This window comes from Natrix helvetica (genome assembly GCF_964273705.1).
Source record: "Natrix helvetica genome assembly, chromosome: 2".
Lineage (NCBI taxonomy): Eukaryota > Metazoa > Chordata > Lepidosauria > Squamata > Natricidae > Natrix > Natrix helvetica.
The window spans coordinates 278,647,803-278,668,254 of NC_138552.1; the positions used below are offsets into that span (position 1 = coordinate 278,647,803).

Genomic DNA, 20,452 nt, shown 5'->3' on the forward strand with positions numbered 1-20,452 from the left:
TACACTCAGTTTTCTATTTTGGACAATATTGTAGAGCAGGGAGATAAAAACTGCCTGGAATACCAGGATGCATCAGTCCCTGGATGCATCCAATTTAGTAACTTATATTTTGCAGAGCTCAGCTATATCATCTGTTCTGGCACAGCATGTTAACTATCAGTGGGTTAAACTGACCTTGCTTAGTTGATATTTTGATTTAGGTATTTCCTCCATTATGTTTGTAAAAAGAAACAAAGATTTTTTAAAAAACATTATTTATTTTGGAATCTTCAGTGGTGGGATTCAACATTTTTTTACTACCGTTTCTGTGGGTGTGGCTTGATGGGAGTGGCAGGGGAAGGATACTGTAAAATCTCCATTCCCTCTCCACTCCAGGGGAAGGTTACTACAAAATCCCCATTCCCTCCTGATCAGCTGGGACTCCGGAGGCAGAGAATAGATGGGGGCAGGACCAGTCAGAGGTGGTATTTACTGGTTCTCCAAACTACTCAAAATTTCCGCTACCGGTTCTCCAGAACTGGTCAGAACCTGCTGCATACCACCTCTGGGAATCTTACTGTATGGGCTTTTACCTATGTCTCCATTTTGGTCAACATTTGATTGTGTTCCTTGCCTACTAGATATTCCCAGTTTTCTTATCATGCAAATTTTCATTTAGCATTTTCCTATTTTCAACCGCCAATGTGGAAAGAAGAGCTTTCGTATGGCTGGGTGTCCAAATTGTAGTTCCTTTGCTTTTTCAGCTTCACTACTTCGCCTGCATTACAAATTACAATAGCTATCAGGCTCTCAAAAAAGGATTTTACAAGAAAGAGGAAAGAGATCTGGAATTCATTTCCAAGTGCTTGACACAAAGTTGGAGCATTTGGCACGACAGATGTTTGATTCAACTAGCATGGGCAGTGGTCTTGAATGCTCTGGCTTGTAGTTCTATAAATATTTAAAGGCCGTATCCTCTTCAGCCTTGGCTTACAAAAGTGGCCATGATACCTTGCCATTCTCAGGAGCAATATTTCAACTTTGGATTCGGTTAACTGTACATCATGCTTTGTTCATTTTATGGAGAGGCGTCACGAATGTCAATTATACTTTATGACCATTCCCAGCACAGTACGTGTAATGAAACTTCCTCCCATCTATTATACACAATCTAAGGTTTATTTATTGATTCATTATATGTATATGAAGAACAGTGTGCACATGCTCTTGGCAGAGATAATTGTTGGAAAGTCAGCTACACATAATTCTCATAGTGACATATAATGGGTAACTTCATAGGAACAAGCTTATTTAGTGGGGGTCCCCAACCTTGGAATGCCCTCCTGTAGAGAGATAGCCTTAGACCTTATTTTATTATCTTTTCAGCATTGGAGAAAGGCATTTTTATTCTTCCATGACTTCTAACTCTAATGCTTTAATATTCATGCAGCAGTGGAGTTTTTAGATTTTTCTTTCTGCTGTTGAGAGCCAATATCATGTAATAGTTAAGGTGCTGGATTAGGAATGGGTCGAACTTCAGCCATGGGTGCCAGCTGGATGATTTTGAGCCAATCAACTCTACTCTGGGGAGTAAAAATCATCTATCTACCCCAGTGGTGAAATTCATTTTTTTTTACTACCAGTTCTGTGGGCGGGGCTTGGTGGGCGTGGCAGAGGAAGGATACTGCAAAATCCCCATTCCCTCCCCACTCCTGGGTGAAGGATATTGCAAAATCTCCATTCTCACCCCACTCTGGGGCCAGCCAGTGGTGGTATTTGCCGATTCTCCAAACTACTCAAAATTTCCGCTACCAGTTCTCCAGAACCTGTCAGAACCTGCTGAATTTCACCCCTGAATTTCACCCCTATTTCCCTGAAAATAAGACTTCCCTGAAAATATTGCAACACAGCAGCAGCCATGAGGTGACTACGCTCAGCACCTCCTGCACCTCAAAAATAATAAGACCTCCCTGAAAATAAGGCCAAGTGCTTATTTCAGAGGTCAAAAGAAAATAAGACTCTGTCTTATTTTCAGGGAAAAATGGAACTAACTTGTCCTGGATCAATATGATAGCTTACTCTTCAAAACCATTAATGAAGTATATAGGGTTAGGGTCAGAGTCTTTATAAGCCACTTTAAGAAAGCTATATTATGAAGTACAGTGTGTACATTTTTCAAATCAATAATGCAGAATGCTAGAAAATTACAGTGGAAGAAAAAAAAAAGGAAAACCAAGGAAGGGGGATAGGTTTGAGACTCTTGAAAGAGAATATGACTGGCTGACAGAAATCTTGCATAATGTACAGTGGGGCAAAAAAGTATTTAGTCAGCCACCAATTGTGCAAGTTCTCGCACTTAAAAAGATGAGAGAGGCCTGTAATTGGCATCATAGGTAGACCTCAACTATGAGAGACAAAATGAGAAAACAAATCCAGACAATCACATTGGCTGATTTGGAAAGAATTTATTTGCAAATTATGGTGGAAAATAAGTATTTGGTCAATATCAAAAGTTAATCTCAATACTTTGTTATATATCCTTTGTTGGCAATGACAGGGGTCAAACGTTTCCTGTAAGTCTTCACAAGGTTGGCACACACTGTTGCTGGTATGTTGGCCCATTCCTCCATGCAGATCTCCTCTAGAGCAGTGATGTTTTGGGGCTGTCGCTGGGCAACATGGACTTTCAACTTCCTCCAAAGGTTTTCTATGGGGTTGAGATCTGGAGACTGGCTAGGCCACTCCACGACCTTGAAATGCTTCTTACGAAGCCACTCCTTTGTTGCCCGGGCGGTATGTTTAGGATCATTGTCATGTTGAAAGACCCAGCCACGTTTCATCTTCAATGCCCTTGTTAATGGAAGGAGGTTTGCACTCAAAATCTCATGATACATGGCCCCATTCATTCTGCCCTGTACACGGATCAGTTGTCCTGGTCCCTTTGCAGAGAAACAGCCACAAAGCACGATGTTGCCACCCCCATGCTTCACAGTAGGTATGGTGTTCTTTGGATGCAACTCAGCATTCTCTCTCCTCCAAACACGACGAGTTGTGTTTCTACCAAATAGTTCTATTTTGGTTTCATCTGACCATATGACATTCTGCCAATCCTCTTCTGGATCATCCAAATGCTCTTTAGCAAACTTCAGACTGGCCCAGACATGTACTGGCTTAAGCAGGGGGACACATCTGGCACTGCAGGATCTGAGTCCCTGGCGGCGTAGTGTGTTACTGATGGTAGCCTTTGTTACGTTGGTCCCAGCTCTCTGCAGGTCATTCACTAGATCCTCCCGTGTGGTCCTGGGAGTTTTGCTCACCATTCTTGTGATCATTTTGACCCCACGGGGTGAGATCTTGCATTGAGCCCCAGATCGAGGGAGATTATCAGTGCTCTTGTATGTCTTCCATTTTCTAATTATTGCTCCCACAATTGATTTGCTCACACCAAGCTGCTTGCCTATTGCAGATTCAGTCTTCCCAGCCTGGTGCAGGTCTACAATTTTGTTTCTGGTGTCCTTCGACAGCTCTTTGGTCTTCACCATAGTGGAGTTTGGAGTGTGACTGTTTGAGGTTGTGGACAGGTGTCTTTTATACTGATAACAAGTTCAAACAGGTGCCATTGATACAGGTAATGAGTGCAGGACAGAGGAGCCTCTTAAAGAAGAAGGTACAGGTCTGTGAGAGCCAGAAATCTTGCTTGTTTGTAGGTGACCAAATACTTATTTTCCACCATAATTTGCAAATAAATTCTTTCCAAATCAGCCAATGTGATTGTCTGGATTTGTTTCCTTATTTTGTCTCTCATAGTTGAGGTCTACCTATGATGCCAATTACAGGCTTCTCTCATCTTTTTAAGTGGGAGAACTTGCACAATTGGTGGCTGACTAAATACTTTTTTGCCCCACTGTATTAGATTAAAAGTCCCATTTTTTAACTGCATTACCTAGGTTTTTCTCCTTCCCCTACCCTGAATTAAGGGATTACAGAGTCATTAAAGCTTGATCACAGAATATCAGAGGTAAATGAATCTCTCTCTCTCTCTGTGTATGTCTGTGTGATATGTAGGGAAGAAGCAGGACTGAAGATCAATTAAGTATTTTTATGGAATTTGCCACAAATTCTAACCGTTTCAAACAGTCACTAAACAAATGGTTATAAATTGAGGACTGCTTGTATCTTCATCGCACAATCCTTGGCATACTAGGAAATACTGTAGCAGGGATACCTGATGGAATCAGAATGCTCATAGAAGCTTCTGTGTCAGCCTCTGTTTCGCTATTTGCTTTCGGCTGCCATTGAAATGGGGAGGGGGGGGGCTGGTATTTGTGAGGGGAAGTTTAAGTACAGGAGAGATTGTAAAAAGGGAGTTTTGGTCTCACCGTCTACTGCGCATGCTGGAGATTAGTGCTTGGTGTCAGTCAAGGCCAACCGTCCTGCATACCAACCTGATGATGCTCCTTGAAGATGGAACTCACATGACACCTAAGGGATTTGCAGATTGGACACTGGGATGAGGGTTACCAGGGGGAGGGGGTTTGGTCACATATTGATATGTATGATTTCGCGCGCTTTTGCCTCAGATCTTGCTTTGCTTAGCTGCTATCTTTTCATAACCAGTAAAAGTAGTCTTAATTCTGCAAAATGGAGTTAAGTGGTTTCTTTCTTGGTTGCTGATTTGCAATTTGAACCATGCTAAAGCAGAAATCTGCTTCCAACTTTCCCTCTTAGAGAATACAGGTTGACCTCAGATTACAACCATATATTCAGCGGCTGTCCAAAGTTACAACAGAGTGCTGAATGAAGGAGATTTACGACCAATCTATTAAGTTGCGACTGTTAACAACATCCCTGCGGTCATGTGATTGCAATTTTAGCACTTGACTTCCAGCTTACAATTTCTATAGTTGCAGCATCTTGCAGTGATACCAATGCCATTTACTACCTTTCGTTCTGTCTTTGCCTAAGCAACTGGGAAACTGGCAGAAGATGGATCTTGCTGCTTTTTTTGCCTGCCTATCAATGCTCTATAGTGCCTGCCTGCAGCACCTGCCCACCCACCCACTTCATAGCACCTATGGCACTTGCCCCTCTGCCCACCCATGCCTCTGTTTGTCTGTGTTTATAGCACCCATTCACAGCCCTCACTCCACTGCCTGGTGGTTTGTTTGCCTGGGAATTCCACTTCTTCCCACATTGTTATGTTGAGGTCCTTGTTTAACAACCTACATATTTCTGAGGCTTTGACAGCAATTGAGATTGTTGTTGCTAAGCAATTCAGTCACATGACATCAAGCTTTACAACCACTTCCCAATTGCCTTTGTAACTTGCAGACTGCTTGTAAGGATGGACACTGAAACTAAGTGGATGGAGAGTATTTTTATGTGGGCATCCTCTCCTCTTCCTCATGATTATTGTTGATGTTATTTGTGAATTTATATGACCATCTATTTGAAATGACTTTTAGCCTATTGGAATCTGCGGTATCTAAGTTGTACCTCTTTGATAAGTATTTTGGAACGAAGGCCTGAAATACTTGAGCTTTGAACAAGAAACTCAGCCTGGTGATCTGGGATGGTTTTTTCTCTCTCTTCCTCCCTGTTTGTAAGCTGTCTGTCTGTCTTTTTTACAGCTGTTGTATGAATGAAGGAACGTGGTGGCTTAGTGGCTAAGACGCTGAACTTGTCGATCAGAAAGGTTGACAGTTCGGTGGTACTAATCCCTAGTGCGGCGTAATGGAGTGAGCTCCCATGACTTGTCCCAGCTTCTGCCAACCTAGCATTTCGAAAGCACAAAAAAAATGCAAGTAGAAAAATAGGGACCACCTTTGGTGGGAAGGTAACAATGTTCTGTGCGCTTTCGGCGTTTAGTCATGCTGGCCACATGACCGCGGAGATGTCTTTGGACAGCGCTGGCTCTTCGGCTTTGAAACGGAGATTAGCACTGCCCCCTAGAGTCAGGAACGACCAGCATATATGTGCGAAGGGAACCTTTACCTATGAATAAAGTGGAAATTAGGGGGTGGGGAATCCATGTGTTTCCCGAAGTCCTTGGAGAAACAGTCAAATCAAAATTTCTTTAGTAAAATTATTAAATAATGTAGGATTGGATTAAAGCTCCTACATTGCAGCTCCTGGGGGGTTTTCTTAGATGAGATCTGGATTTCTTAACTATGCTAGTGAGAATTAAAAACAGAATTATTTTTAATTGTAACATAGTCAAGAGATCCAGATCTCATCCAGACAATTAAAAATAGAATTATTTTTAATTGTCTGGAATGAAACTATGTACAGAAACTTATATAGCAGATGGAAGAAAACATATTGACAACCATTCTAAATGCTGTATTGCTTGCTTTTCTCCTCTTGTGTTATTTTGCGTTCCGGTATGGGTAAAGAAGATTCTGCCAGGTGAGAAACCCAGCTTTGGAAACTCGGATGTTAAAATGGTCTAATTGGATTAGGTATGTCTAGCTTAAGAGAAAGAAGGACTAGGGGAGACATGATAGCAGTGTTCCAATATCTCAGGGGTTGCCACAAAGAAGAGGGAGTCAAACTATTCTCCAAGGCACCTGTGGACAGAACAAGAAGCAATGGGTGGAAACTAATCAAGGAGAGAAGCAACTTAGAACTGAGGAGAAACTTCCTGACAGTGAGAACAATTAATCAGTGGAACAGCTTGCCTCCAGAGGTTGTGAATGCCCCAACACTGGAAGTCTTTAAGAAGGTGTTGGATAGCCATTTGTCTGAAATGGTATAGGGTTTCCTGCCTAGGCAGGGGGTTGGACTAGAAGACCTCCAAGGTCCCTTCCAACTCTGCTATTGTATTGTATTGTAATTCTATTGACATTGTATTGTTCTAAGTTGCATCCCAGGCTTTCCCTCCCAAGTCTCCATACCTGAGGTAATAAACCTGCAGTCCTTGGCCTAACTTTGTCATCCTTGGGGGCGGGGGGGAGTTAAGATTTATAACAAAAGAAATTTGTCTCTTTTCCAGCAAACTGTAGGGATGAAAGGGAAAAAAAAGTATTGGTAAAACAAAAGTGGTGAATGGATGAGGATGAGAAAGAGAAAAAAGTGGAAAATGAGAATAAAAAATGTTATTTATTCCTCTGTATATAAGAGATGACCACTTTTATGCCCCAGGGCCACATATGGACTTAGAAAGCCTTGTGTGTGGCCCCCTGTACAAGCATACCTCATTTTATTGCATTATGCTTTATTGTGCTTTGCAGATACTCTCTCTCTCTCTCTCTGTGTGTGTGTGTGTGTGTATGTGTGTGTGTGTGTGTGTGTGTGTGTTTTACGAGACCCTCCACCAACAAAATAATTATGGCTTGTTTTGAAGGCCCAGATGATGATTAGCGCTTTTTAGCAATAAAGTCTTTTTTTAATTAAGGTGTCTACATTGTTTTTTTTTAAAAAAAAGACATAATGCTATTGTGCGCTTAATAGTCTGCAGTTTATTGTAAACATAATTTTTATATGCCCTTGGAAACCCAAAAAATTTCTGTGACTCACTTTATTGCGATGTTTGCTTTATTGCAGTGGTCTGGAATCAAACCCACAATATCCCCAAAGGTATGCTTGTACTTCTTCAAAAGTCACCCTCCCCAACGATAATGCTTAAAGGAAGAGAAGAGGAAAATAATTCAGACAGGGAGTACCATTAACCATGTTTATTGAACATTTACAAATGAACATTAACTCTAATTTAAAACCATTCCTTGCTCACCCATTCCTTTGTGTTGGACCTGTCTGCTTTCAAAGTGGCACAACCCTGGCGTGCCAGTCTGTGGCCGGTTACAAGCTTCAGCTTGAAAAAAGGCTGCCCTGTTTATTACTGGGCATGGCAAAGGCGATGTGCACCCCAGATTTGATGGAAAGCATTATGTCTGGCAGGAAATGCAGCTCTTTCTAGCATCCAAGTTCAGGTGCAGGGGACCAGAGGCAATCCAAGTTGTAACTGAGGCAAAAGCAAAAATCCCAGAATGGCCTCTTCTTGAGAATAAAACCAAGAAAACAATGGTTTGCTGCCTTTTCAACCTGTTGCCTTACTCTGTCCAACGGTAGAGCTGGCTCTGACAGGAAATTCCCCATGGAGGCCCAGTGGTCCATTGCCTTGGCAACCTGGTGGTCCTTTCCCTCAACAAGGGAAGCTGAGCCTTATCACCTGTGGTTGCCGTGGTAACAGCTCTGCCAACCTCAGACGATTTCCTTTCATTGCAGGTTAATAGCAAGGAGATGGTCCCCATCTTCGCCCATGCTTACCTGCTATATCCTTCTCTGGAAATAGGCTTATAGTAATTCAAGTCTACATCAAGATGCTTGTCTACACAAGTGTTTAATGATGATGCTGGGTATCCTCCTGTGTGCGTCCAAAGGGCATATCCATTGAGACTGACCTGCAGGGAACTCAATGTGTTGTTCAAAAAGGGACATTTCTTTTCCTGGTTGTGCCAAGCAAGAATTTTGGGTAGAAAGTTCTCTTGCTCTTTTCCTTCTTCCTTCCTTTCTTCAGTTCCCCTTCGCTCTCATGTAGTCTGCTAGTTTCTCCACTGCCTCGACGCAGACACTGGGGTACATGCCTTGGCAATATGTTCCAACCAGGATAAAGCTTCCTGTTTTAACGATGATCACTCCCTCTTCTTTTACTTTAAGGTAGATGGAGTTGCCGTCTGCTCGGTAGCATTTATAAAACCGCTCATTAAAGTACTGCCCTTCCTTCCGTATTTGGGTCTGGTTGTTGAGGAAGGCTTGGACAAAGATTGAGGCCCAGTTTTGAATATTGAAGCCTGGAGTTGCTGCCATCACATTCATGTCGGATATTCTGATGAGGGCAGCTTTGTCTACATGCTTTGTCTTGATGAGACCATCAAGCAGCAGAGTTTGTGCCTGGTTCATCTTCCTCTGCGTTAGGTAACTAAGGCTTTGGCTTCTCCCTTGAGAATGTAAACAGTTTAGTTGCCCTGGTTTCTCCCAAGGGATTCTGGGAATTGTAGTTTATGAAGAATGCTGAGCTCACACGCACAGCCATAGACTAGGTAAGGAACAGAGTTCAGCCCAGCCTCTTCTATGAAATTGCAAACTTTGTTTTGTTTTTACATCTCTTTTCCTTTTTAAAGATAGAGACCCAGAGCAGTGTGGAAGGAGAATTTTTTCTAACAGATTTGAAAGGAGAGCGGAAAATCGCCCTATGTTCTAATCTCTGTCTCTTAACCTCGTATGGACTGCACTGATACTTGAATATAACTCCTACACTCCTTCTGATCCTGACTTAAATATCAATTTGCACCTCAAAGAAAAATGACATTGAAGATGTCAAACAAAAAAAGTAGACCACAGGAATTTGTTACTTTCCTCATTTGGATTTTTAGCAAAAGTAAAATGACTTATAAATTTAATTTTGGGGAGGGCATAGTTTTCCTTTCACAAAGATATGAAGTTAGAAATAAAGAATTAAGAATGATACCTCTATTAATCTTGGATCTTTTATACTGCTTCAAAAATCTGCAGAATTTATTTGATTAAAGATAAAAATGAAATACAATAAAATTGTTCTGATTTTCTTAAATACTTACATTATTGGTCCTTAGAAGCGCCATCCACCAAATAGACATTTCACAGTGTTTGTTCTTAGATAAAGCCACTGAAATTCCTAAGCAATTTTTCTGAAACCTGCAAATAGACCAGTTGAGAAGTGTTTATTAAACAACATCAGATTGGTTTCCACGCAGGTTCTGAAATCATTAAGTAGACAAAGGTGCTTTTTCAAGAGGCAACTGGACTTTCTGGCTTTTCTTTAAAATAAGTTTCTTCAGTTCTGGAGAGCTCTGGAGAGCTGTAGAAGCTTCTTGGATGAGAAGTGAAATAACTTCAAAGAAAAACCAGAAAGTCCAGTTGCCTCTTGAAAGAGCACCTTTGGGACAACCATGACATGGATGACTGAGGATCTCCATAGACATTAGGTAGACAGATTCCGCAGATGAGTCTGCTTCTGCCTGTGCAACTTTCCAAAATAGTTTTTCCTTTTATATTTGAGAAAGATCTAGTTTCTTGCACTCAATATATTGCTTTGTCCAAAATATGTAATTGCTGCCTCTTTGGGAGGGTAGTAGTTTTCTGTCTTGGAATATAAAATGTTCAACAAGGAAAAGGGAGAAAATAAAAATCAGAAATGAAAAATATAAAATAAAAATTTAAATAGTAATATCTTATAACATCTCAGTAGTTGATGACAGTGACTATTTCATGCTAAATTTATTTAATGAATTAATGGCAATAAAATTTAAAAAGCTGTAGTATATCTTTCTTTTAAAAAAGGAGATATACTGTATGAGGGAAAGTTTGTAGTCTAACATTTTCCTTGACACACAGCTTTTCTGCCTAGTACAAAGTTCATTCAAAGGAAGGAATTGTTTTACTTGATTCTGCTTTCGTTAGGCTCCTTCATGTGCTCCTTTCTGGGTATCATGCTTTAGTAAGACTTTTAAAAATAGAAGATTCAGATAAGACCAGAAAGGATTATCAGTAGATTTGAGTCCAGAGGTGTCTGCAGTAGATGGGAGGGGCAAGATGGCAGGTGCTATCACATACATGCTATGATGCACTGGTATTTATTTATTTATTTATTTATTTATTTATTTATTATTTATTCATTTATTTATTTATTTATTTATTTATTTGTTTATTTATTTATTTATTTATTTATTTATTTATTTATTTATTTATTAATTAGATGTATATGCTGGCTATCTCGCTATCCAAAGTGATTTTAACCACCAGCTCTGTTAGTTCCATGACTGCCATCATGCCATGCTGCTGACTGCCACTCAGCTGATTGGCACATTAGGCATTGCAGCTCAGCTATGCTCTCAAATAGCTTGCAGAATTCCAGAATACTTCACAATCCGTTCTCATAAGTAGGTACAACCTGCTCCAGACACTATTGTATCATCATCTTCTTCTTCTTCTTCTTCTTCTTCTTCTTCTTCTTCTTCTTCTTCTTCTTCTTCTTCTTCTTCTTCTTCTTCTTCTTCTTCTTCTTCTTCTTCTTCTTCTTCTTCTTCTTCTTCCTCCTCCTCCTCCTCCTCCTCCTCCTCCTCCTCCTCCTCCTCCTTATCCCACTTTTTTTTAAATACTTGGTCAACTCAAGGCAGTGAACGTACCTTATTGAATAAACATAATACAATACAAATACCTTGACCAGCTCTAGCTTTTTGCCGTTTATGTATAACTTGGATTTGTTCGCTTTCTCCCCCTCAAATACAGCCACCTTCATCTTCACTATATTAATATTCAGATCTGCGCTCCTTCCTGCAACATATGACATGACTGACATTTGCTGCAAATCATTTGAGCTGTCAGCCAAAATGAGGACTTCTTCTGGGTACAAAAATGCACACCCATTCCTGTCACCAGCGACTGCACCTCTAACGTCACAGCAAATATTTCTTATATGTTTGTCCATCAACACCTTAAACACCTAGAAGGGGGTGAGGGCTTTATACAACCTTGCCTTACTCCCTGATCAAAGGCAAATACTCCAAAAGATCATATTTTATAAATACGTTCAGGATCTTTTCCTTGCAGTGTCAGTCTGTCGACACCCATAAACATGGATATTCTACATTAACCACAACTGGCTCTCTTTCGTGACTTTAATGTAAACCATCCACAAGAAACTACTTATGAATTGGAGATTATCTGTGGTATTTGTCGTCCCTTCTTACTGCAAGGAATACTGATTCAACGGGGATTCTTAACATTTGTGGCCTGCCTCCTTGAGAGGGAACAACAGTCTTTAAAAGCCATTCCCTAAAACAGCTGTTATGCGGTTTTTTATTTTTCTCCTCCACTCCTTAACCCACTAATCACCCCTTTTACTGACCTGAATGAATGCAATTATACATCCTGGTTATTGTAAATAGACCACAAAGCATCAGGCATATCTTACAATGATGTCATGTCTAGACACACCATTCAGGTATAAATTATTGAAAAAGTAGCTTGTTTAGCGGTTGAGACTATAAAAAATTAACAAGATAGTTTTGCATCTGTCTTGTAAGAAGACTTTCATATGCAGGCTTGTGCTTGAAAGAATTTTCACTGACCTCCTGATTTGGGAGGAAGAGTTGGTTTTGGGATCTGGAATTCTCATCTCCCTTCTTTCCACAGCTGTTTCATTTCATATTTAGTGCAGTATTTCTCAAATGGAGATAAGGGAAGTATGAAAAACTCATACAGGTAGTCCTTGAATTACAGTCATCCATTTAGTGACTGTTCAGAGTTACAGTGGCACTGAAAATGTGACTTACAGCCAGTCCTCGCACTTAAGACTACAGCATCCCCAGGTGACATGATCAAAATTCGATTGCTTGACATATTGTATGTATTTACAATGGTTGCAGCATCCTGGGGTCATGCGATCATCATTTATGATCTGAGCTGGCTTCTGACAGGCTAAGTCAGGGGTGTCCAAACTTGGCAACTTTAAGACTTGTGGACTTCAACTCCCAGAATTCCCCAGCCTGGGAGTTGAAGTCCACAAGTCTTAAAGTTGCCAAGTTTGGACACCCCTGGGCTAAGTCAATGGAAGAGCTGGATTTGCTTGATGATTTTATTATCTATTTAACATCTACAATTATTCCCTTAACAACCATTGCAAAAAAGGTTGTAAAAATGGGTGTGACTCACTTAACAACTGCTTTGCTTAACAACATAAATTCTAGTCTCAATTGTGGTCGTAAGTTGAGAACTATGTATAGAGTTTGTATTGCTGTCGATCAGGGATGGGTTGCTGCTGGCATTATTGCCGGTTTGATGCGCATGCAATTTTGCTCCGTGTGTGTGTGTGCACACTTGCCCATAAATGGAACATTAAAAACGGGGGGGAAAACATGCTGTGCCAACCGGGGAACTGGTTCGGAGGCGTGGCAGGCCTGGGTTGCTGCCGGTTCCGGCAATGCAGGCTGGCAAATAGCTACCGGTTCGGCCGAACCAGTCCAAACCAGTAGGAACCCACCTCTGCCGTGGATGAAAAAGCATGAAAAACAAAAATATTGATTTTCCAAATGGGAATCCGTGTCAAGGGAGGATAGGAATGTGATTCCCAGCTACTGACTTATTTTCCTCTGGTAGGACAGAGAAGTAGGGGCCATGCGTTCTCCAACTGAAGCTGCAGGAGACTCTTGTCCTACTGGAGAATATTTTTGAAACAGTAAGCTATGAGTCAGTCTGGATTCTTGGCCATTGCCTGAATTACAGTAATCTCTATAATTTACTTGGCAACATTTTCAGAAGTGGCTTCCCAGAATGACAGAGTTGGAAGGAACCTTGGAGGTCTTCTAGTCCAACCCCCTGCTCAAGCAGGAAACTCTAGTCTATACCATTTCAGACAAATGGTTGTCCAATCTCTTAAAACCTGGAGCACTCACAACTTCTGGAAGGAAGCCATTCCATTGGTTAATTATTAACTATAATAATAGAATCGTGCAAGTCTGATTGTGTTGTATTTCCTCACCCTTCACATGTTCCATGGAACTAGAGAGGTGTCTGCCTGTGTCATTTCTAGGGTTTAAAAACGCTTTTATTTAAGTTAGGGTTCTTGTATATTTCTATATGGAGAGTTAGTTTGGGGTAGTGATGAAGGCACCAGACTAGAAATCAGGAGTTCTATGAGTTCTAGTCCTGCCTTTGACACAAAGCCAACTAGGAGATCTTGGCCTAGTCACTTTCTCTCCAGCCCTAGGAAGGAGGCCATGACAAACCACTTCTGAAAAACCTTGCTAAGAAAACTATTAAGCCTTCTCCACGCAGTCCCAGATTGAATGGAAAAAAAATATTCTATCAAGGTTATCTTCCTAAATTGTTGCAGAAAATGACAGGCTTAGACTTCTCAGGATACAGGAAAAGTTTATTTGGCAGCCAGGTTCAGAAAGCAAGCACATAGCTAGCATTGGAAATTCTGAACAATCTTTATTATCGAAGCACGCATTCTTATACATTCTCAAAGACAGTGTAACACGGAAACACTTAACTCATTTCTTATTGGTTACCTTGAGGAAAAAACCTTATAAGGAGATGGGGGTCTTACTTCTCCTTTTGTTACAGGTAAGGGCTACGTGCCATTAACGAACTTTATTTGAACCTTGTGGTTTTGGACTTTTGACATAGGGACTTTTACTGGAACATATTGTGGTTGAGGGCTGATGACATTTCCCTGTCCCTTTAAGCAAGTTTCCAACTGTCCCTTTTATGCCACGTCTTCATTCTTATATTTTTAATCCATATTTTATTCCACTTTAAAATCTCTATACCAAAAGTCTGGATAATCTTAAGATTTGCTCATGTAACACTTCTGCTCCAAGAGTTGCACTCTGTCAATCAGTTTCTGTATACAATTTAAAGTACTAGTGATCACTTTGTAAAATCTGGACGGTTCGGGGCATGTCGGGACTTCAAGGTAGTCCAGAACAGGAATCCAAAACCAAGAATACTACTGTATCTTTATTGTTAGGTTGAAGTAATAGAATCTTGCAAGTCTGAAAGCATTTCCCATCTCCTGTTTCTTTACATACCAGAAAACTAGAGAGGGTCTCTTACTCCATCCCCTTTCCTGTTTTGGAATCAGATCATTGTCTAGGCCAGGGGTGTCAAACTCAAGGCCTGTGGGTTCCTACTGATTTGGCCGAACTGGTAGTAGTTTGGCGGCCTGGGTCACTGGAACCGGCAGAGACCCAGGCCTGCCATGCCCCCAAACCGGTTCTCCGGGAGGTACTATAGGTGTCGCCATCTTGTTTTTTGCTTCTGCACATGAGCTGAACATTTTTTATTGTACTGTGCGTGCACGCGCACGGCATGGCCCTGAGCAAACTGGCAGTAGTGACTGCCGGAGCCCACCCCTGGCCTGCAGGGCTGGAACCGGCCTGTGGGGTGCTTACATCTGGCCCACAGGGTCACCCTGGAAATAACGAAGGATCAGCCTGTAGTGCCTCTGCCAGCAAAAATGGGCTCCCGAGCTCCATTTCTGGCTATGACAGCCTCCTGCAACCCTCTGCCAGTGAAAACGGAGCTCGGGAGCCTTGGCAGAGGGTTGCAGGAGGCCGTTGCAGCCAAAAATGGAGTTTGAGAGCCCGCTGTTTGCTGGCAGAGTGCTCCGGCCACCACAGGCACCCCTGACACGAGTGATGTTGAGCTGGCTATGCCCCCCCCCCCAAGGTCAAACACAACCCTGATGCGGCCCTCTATGAAATCAAGTTTGACATCTCTGGTCGAGGCTGTGGCTCTCCCACCTTTCACTCAAGGTTGTTCTTGCAGCCTATTGTAAGTCCTGGCTATTTTCATATCACATGTTTCAAAGTGAATCTGCAAGCCCTGTGTGTTCTTGGAAACCTACTCGGCTGAGGCTCCCATTTGAAGAAATTCTCTCTATAGGGGGCTAAGAGCAGGGTCTTTTCAATGGTAGCACCCATCTGGTAGAATAACCTGCGACCACATGTAAGAATTGCCTCCTCTCTTCCTGAGTTTCCAATATGAGATAAAAACCTTATTTTTAAGGTGACCAACTTTTTTACAATGAAAAGGAGGACAAATAAATTGGAAAAAATATATCGTAAATAAAAGAAATATTTTATTCATTGCAACAATAATACACTAAAATATGATATATGCATAATAAAAACATTTGCAACATTTTATATTGTAATTATGCTTACATGCCTGTTAATTATTATTTAAATGAGTACTTTTCCATTGAATTAATATTTTTTGTCAATGTATCATCTTCTAACAATATATTGGAAATATTTAAACAAGAAATATCCCTCATATTGAATTTTACGGCAAGTGCTGCAGCTAGAGTATCAACATTCAATCTCGATTTCTCATTTGTCGAAAAATCATTGGCAATTGAAAAAAACTCTTTCAACTGCTGCATTAGTTCCAGGGCAGCACAACGTAAATTGAACAAGTATAAATAAATGTTCACATGGAATATGTTCATTTTTGAAATGGCTGAAAATATCCACCCATCTTTTATCAATTTCAACATGTTGATTTTCCCATTGTATTAATTTTTCAGAATTTAAATATACATTCAGTCTTCTAATTTCTTCAAAGAGACAATTGTCGTCTATTTTAATGTCTAGCATTTCTTTAGATAAAAATTCAACACAAGATTCAATATCTGTTCAATATACTTGCCATGAAGTAAAAAAAACACCCATTAAAAACTGTTTAATAAAATACGTCACATAACGCGCAACAGATTAGCCTTCAAATATCAAAAAGGAGGACATGTAGGAGGACACTTTTCGAGGGAGGACAGAACTTACAAAAGAAGGACTGTCCTCCCTAAAGGAGGACGGTTGGTCACCTTATTACTTTGGAAGAGAGCGTTTGGGGAATGTTAAATTTCCTTTTATGATATGAAATATCTCCATTACTTAGTGCTATGATAACACATAGCTTGTCGCTGTTTGATGTCTTTATCCTTTCTTTTCTGTGGTACGCTGTTCAGAGTCATTTTGAAATATAGCCTCACAGAAATCCTAGTAATAAATATGTAAATAGATAAATAGAGTTGTTCTCTCTGTACCTCTTCATCCTTCTTTCCCTCTCCCAAGTTCTTTTTTTATTGTCTGTCTGCAAGTAATTCTGTGGGACAGCTGTGAGGAAAAAGCAGGAAATGGGAGAAAAAGGAATTGTATTGCAACATGGACCAATAGCCCCTAAGATGAAATGTGATACTTCCTGCAATATGTTTTCAAAAATAACTATTGGACTCTAGGGACAAGTACCTTGGTTCCTAGATAGGCATAGTTTTGTTTTAATTGGTTTTATCTGAAATTGATTACCTGCCCTGGAAAACGGAAAGCACAATAATAATTTGCGTAGTGTATACATATATAACTTTTCTTGGAATACAGTGTACAGTCAGGAATCCGTGATTTGCTCTGAATGCCCCATCTCTGAAAAGTTTTACTTGGTTTTATCTAAAAGGATAAACTGTACACAGTATTCCATTCAGGTGTATAGGTATACCTGAATGGAGTTATAGAAATCAATGAAGGAAAAACCTTTCAAGAGTAGAAAAGTAATTATTTTTCTTTAGAAATATCAGAGGAATTCTTGCTCATCTTAAACTTAGGTTTGAAACAGGAGGCACCTTTATCTTCCTTGGATTTTCAGGGAGGCTTTTAACTACAGTATAAAATTTAACAAACTTTACTTATCATCCTAACTTCTACCTTATCACTTATTATAAAGCCTATGTATTATATTATCCTGTACAGATAGTCCTCGTTTAACAACCCTAATTGGGACACCAATAAGTGGTTTAAATGGGAAATCACATGGCCATGACTGTACTTTCTGACTGGAAAGAGACAAAACTAATCAGTTTCACACCTTCAGCTTTTCTTTGCCTCCAGTGCCTGCTTACTTGTCTTGTACACATCAAAAGCAATGTGATCGTGCTGGAGCTGAGAGTAATTGGCACGCCATATAAACAGCTTACTCTCTTGCAATCTCTCTGTTTCCAATCTCTCTGTTTTATGAGGAAGACAGGGGGAAAAACCCAAGTGATTTCTGTGGACAATCTTCCTTTGCCTGAACTTTCCCTCTGCTGAGGAGCAGAGAGATTGGAGAGAAAGGATGTGCAAGAGGAGGGTATGTTATTTTTTCTTCTACCAATCAAAAGCAATGTGATCATGCTGGCAGCCTGGGGTTGGGACCACGAGGGTGTTATGTCAGTAGCTTACTCTCTTGCAAGCCCTTCCTCTCTATTCTCCAAAGATGAGAGAGAAAGCAATATATTTATATGGGCAATCTCTGTCTGACCTTTTTTTGTTTCTGGTGCAATTGCATTTTTTTTCAATGTATAGAAGAGCAAATAACTTACTCTCTTGAAATTGCTTCCTCTCCAATCTCTCTGCTCTATAAAGGGAGGGAGGGGCCAGGGAAAGCAGAGCTTTCCTACAGAAATCTCTTCCTAAGTTCTCTCCAGACCTGCACAAAGCCTCCCCCATCCCTCCTAAGACACCCCCCCCCATTCCCCATGCACCTCTGTGGTGCCCCCATGTTTCTTACCTCGGATTACAACCTCTTTCTGCTTAATGACCTGCAAATCTTGGGGTTACAATAGCAACTGCAAGGATTGGATTCCTAACTGATGTGGTCACGAGGCCACATTTTATGATCACATCAATAGCAATGGTATCCCAGTCCTAACTGCTGTCACAACTGAAAGACTACCTATATGTAGAATCACAATCACATCCCCTGACAATTAGATCAATGCCACTGGAGGGTGTTGGCTGTGGGAGACAGAGTCTAACACTTTTAACTGTAATCATTGACCATCCTGTATAGGTTGTATCCATTGAGCATCTTACACTGAACACCTACAGAATCAAGTGAATACATGTGCACAATCAAGTTTAGTTGAATAATCTTGTACTTGGTTGTGTTTGTTTGGTTTTAGTGATTTAGTATGTTGACTCAATCCAGGCTATTTGGTTGGTTTATAATTCAGCAAACTGGGTAAATTCCAAGTTAAGTGAGTTAGATCAGGGGTGTCAAACTGGCGGCCTGAGGGTCGGATGTGTCACGCGCAGGCCACGCCCACCCCAGCTCCGTGAAGGGAAAAATTGTCACAATACGTCATACGATGGCAACGTGATGCCGCGGGTTTGACACCCAGGAGTTAGATGAATAAAGTTAGTGACCTTCTAAGAAGGCCCCAGCTGTTAATTACAAATGTCTTCTTGGCTTTACTATTAACTGGGTTGATATTATAGTTAGTTGGGCTGGACATCTTAATGTAACCTCTTGTAGGGGAATTCTGGCTGCAGTAGTCCTAATGTATCTGGAAGGCACCAGGCTCTGATAGTCTAAACTGGGAGAATTATCTATGAAATGTCATCCTGCTCATAATACTTTAGGGTCCAAGAATGATTTTAGAAGTAAGATTTATATGGACTGGACACCTAGTTAATCTACTTTATTGCCATTATTCATATTCCAAGATAAAAAGATTAAATAGTATCACTGTAAAAAAAACAAGGATCAGGATGTTATGTAAATCTTAATGTAAATAAAACAGGGTGGGAGGAAGTTTGGATACTTTGGCTCTAAACTACCTACGGCTGTTTTCACTTACATCTTGTTTATTGATTTTTCATTGGGACATCGGATTGGCCACTATGAAAAGAAGATGCTTCAAAAGATGGACTTACGGTTTGACCCAGCATTTATTGTTATATGTTCTCAAACCATTACAGTAAATATGAAGTAGCATTTCTGTTTATTCTTTCATATAAAAACCAAACAAAGACCAAAAAAATAAAATAAAATGATATGCATTGCAATTTTGAACTAAATCACTTAGAATTGTTCCAATTTTCCCAATGTGAGTGTGTGTGTGTGTGTGTGTGTGTGTGTGTGTATGGAATCCATTATATCTTGCTCTGTTTGATGGGAGGAAACATGGTCTATACAGCGAAACAAAAGACATCCTGGAATCTATTATGCTCTCTGAGAAAAAGACAAAAGGAACATGAGGAAGGACATTATAGCATCAACGGATCTAATAAATGATGTGTTGGCATTTCTCTTCCACCAAGTTATGAATTAACAACATATGTTTTACACTTAGGGCTGAAGGATACATTAAGTTAAAACAGCCTTCTTCAATTTGGCAATTTTCTGATGTTCTGGGACTGCAAATCCCAGAATTCCCAACCAGAGTGGTCTTGAGCCATGCTGGCTGGCAATTCTAGTAGCTGCTTTCCAACACATCTGGAAAACACCAAATTGAGGGAGACTGATTTAAAACATTCTTGCTGTTAAAGACAGGAATTCTATAGGTGCAAATACCCACCTCTTGAATCTATGTCTAGAATATGCTGCTAAACTCAAGAAATACAGCACAAGATTTTTCTCTTAAGCAAAAAAGCAACAAAAAACTTGTTCATGAGAGAAGTATGGTTTCCCTGTGAGGCTTCTTACCTTGTGTAACAAGAAGTTACATTTCCCTGACTATGGCATAACCATATGGCATGGTTATGTGCACATTGCATTATGGGTGTGAGTATGCACATGTGTTCTTTCGGCACGTGAGGACAAAAAGGTTAGCCATCATTGAGCTAGTCGTATTTATATGATGCCTTCCTGTTGGTTGATTGGTGTGTTGATGGTAGTGATTGGCTATTGTTTCCTTGTACTGCCAACTAGCCCTTGGCTCCTAAGTACCTGATAAACTGATGGTAAATCAACATTTCTGTTGATAGACAAGGGGCCCGTTTTCCCAGGCTTCCGTCATTTCCCAGGCTGTCTTAATACCTCCACAGCCAACAAACTTAGTAGCTGCAAATTCAGCAAGCTCAGAGATCACCAAGGACCCCTCATTTCAACCCTGAGCTGCCTATATTCTCTTCTATTGGTATCCAAACAAGAGTTTTGGAAAAATACAATA

General features: G+C 40.5%; 2 protein-coding genes across 9 annotated transcripts in view; one reads left to right on the forward strand and one right to left on the reverse strand.

Moving 5' to 3' along the window:
• The window catches only part of COL26A1 (collagen type XXVI alpha 1 chain), a 180,804-nt gene that overhangs the window by 61,723 nt on the left and 98,629 nt on the right, over window positions 1-20,452 (forward strand). The gene's annotated exons all lie outside the window — the stretch shown is intronic.
• PFN4 (profilin family member 4) lies at window positions 7,650-8,880 on the reverse strand (the record flags this gene model as incomplete). The annotated part of the gene is made up of 1 exon (XM_081942444.1): window positions 7,650-8,880. One exon carries the CDS (start codon window positions 8,878-8,880, stop codon window positions 8,494-8,496), a length of 387 nt encoding a protein of 128 aa, XP_081798570.1. The 3' UTR covers window positions 7,650-8,493.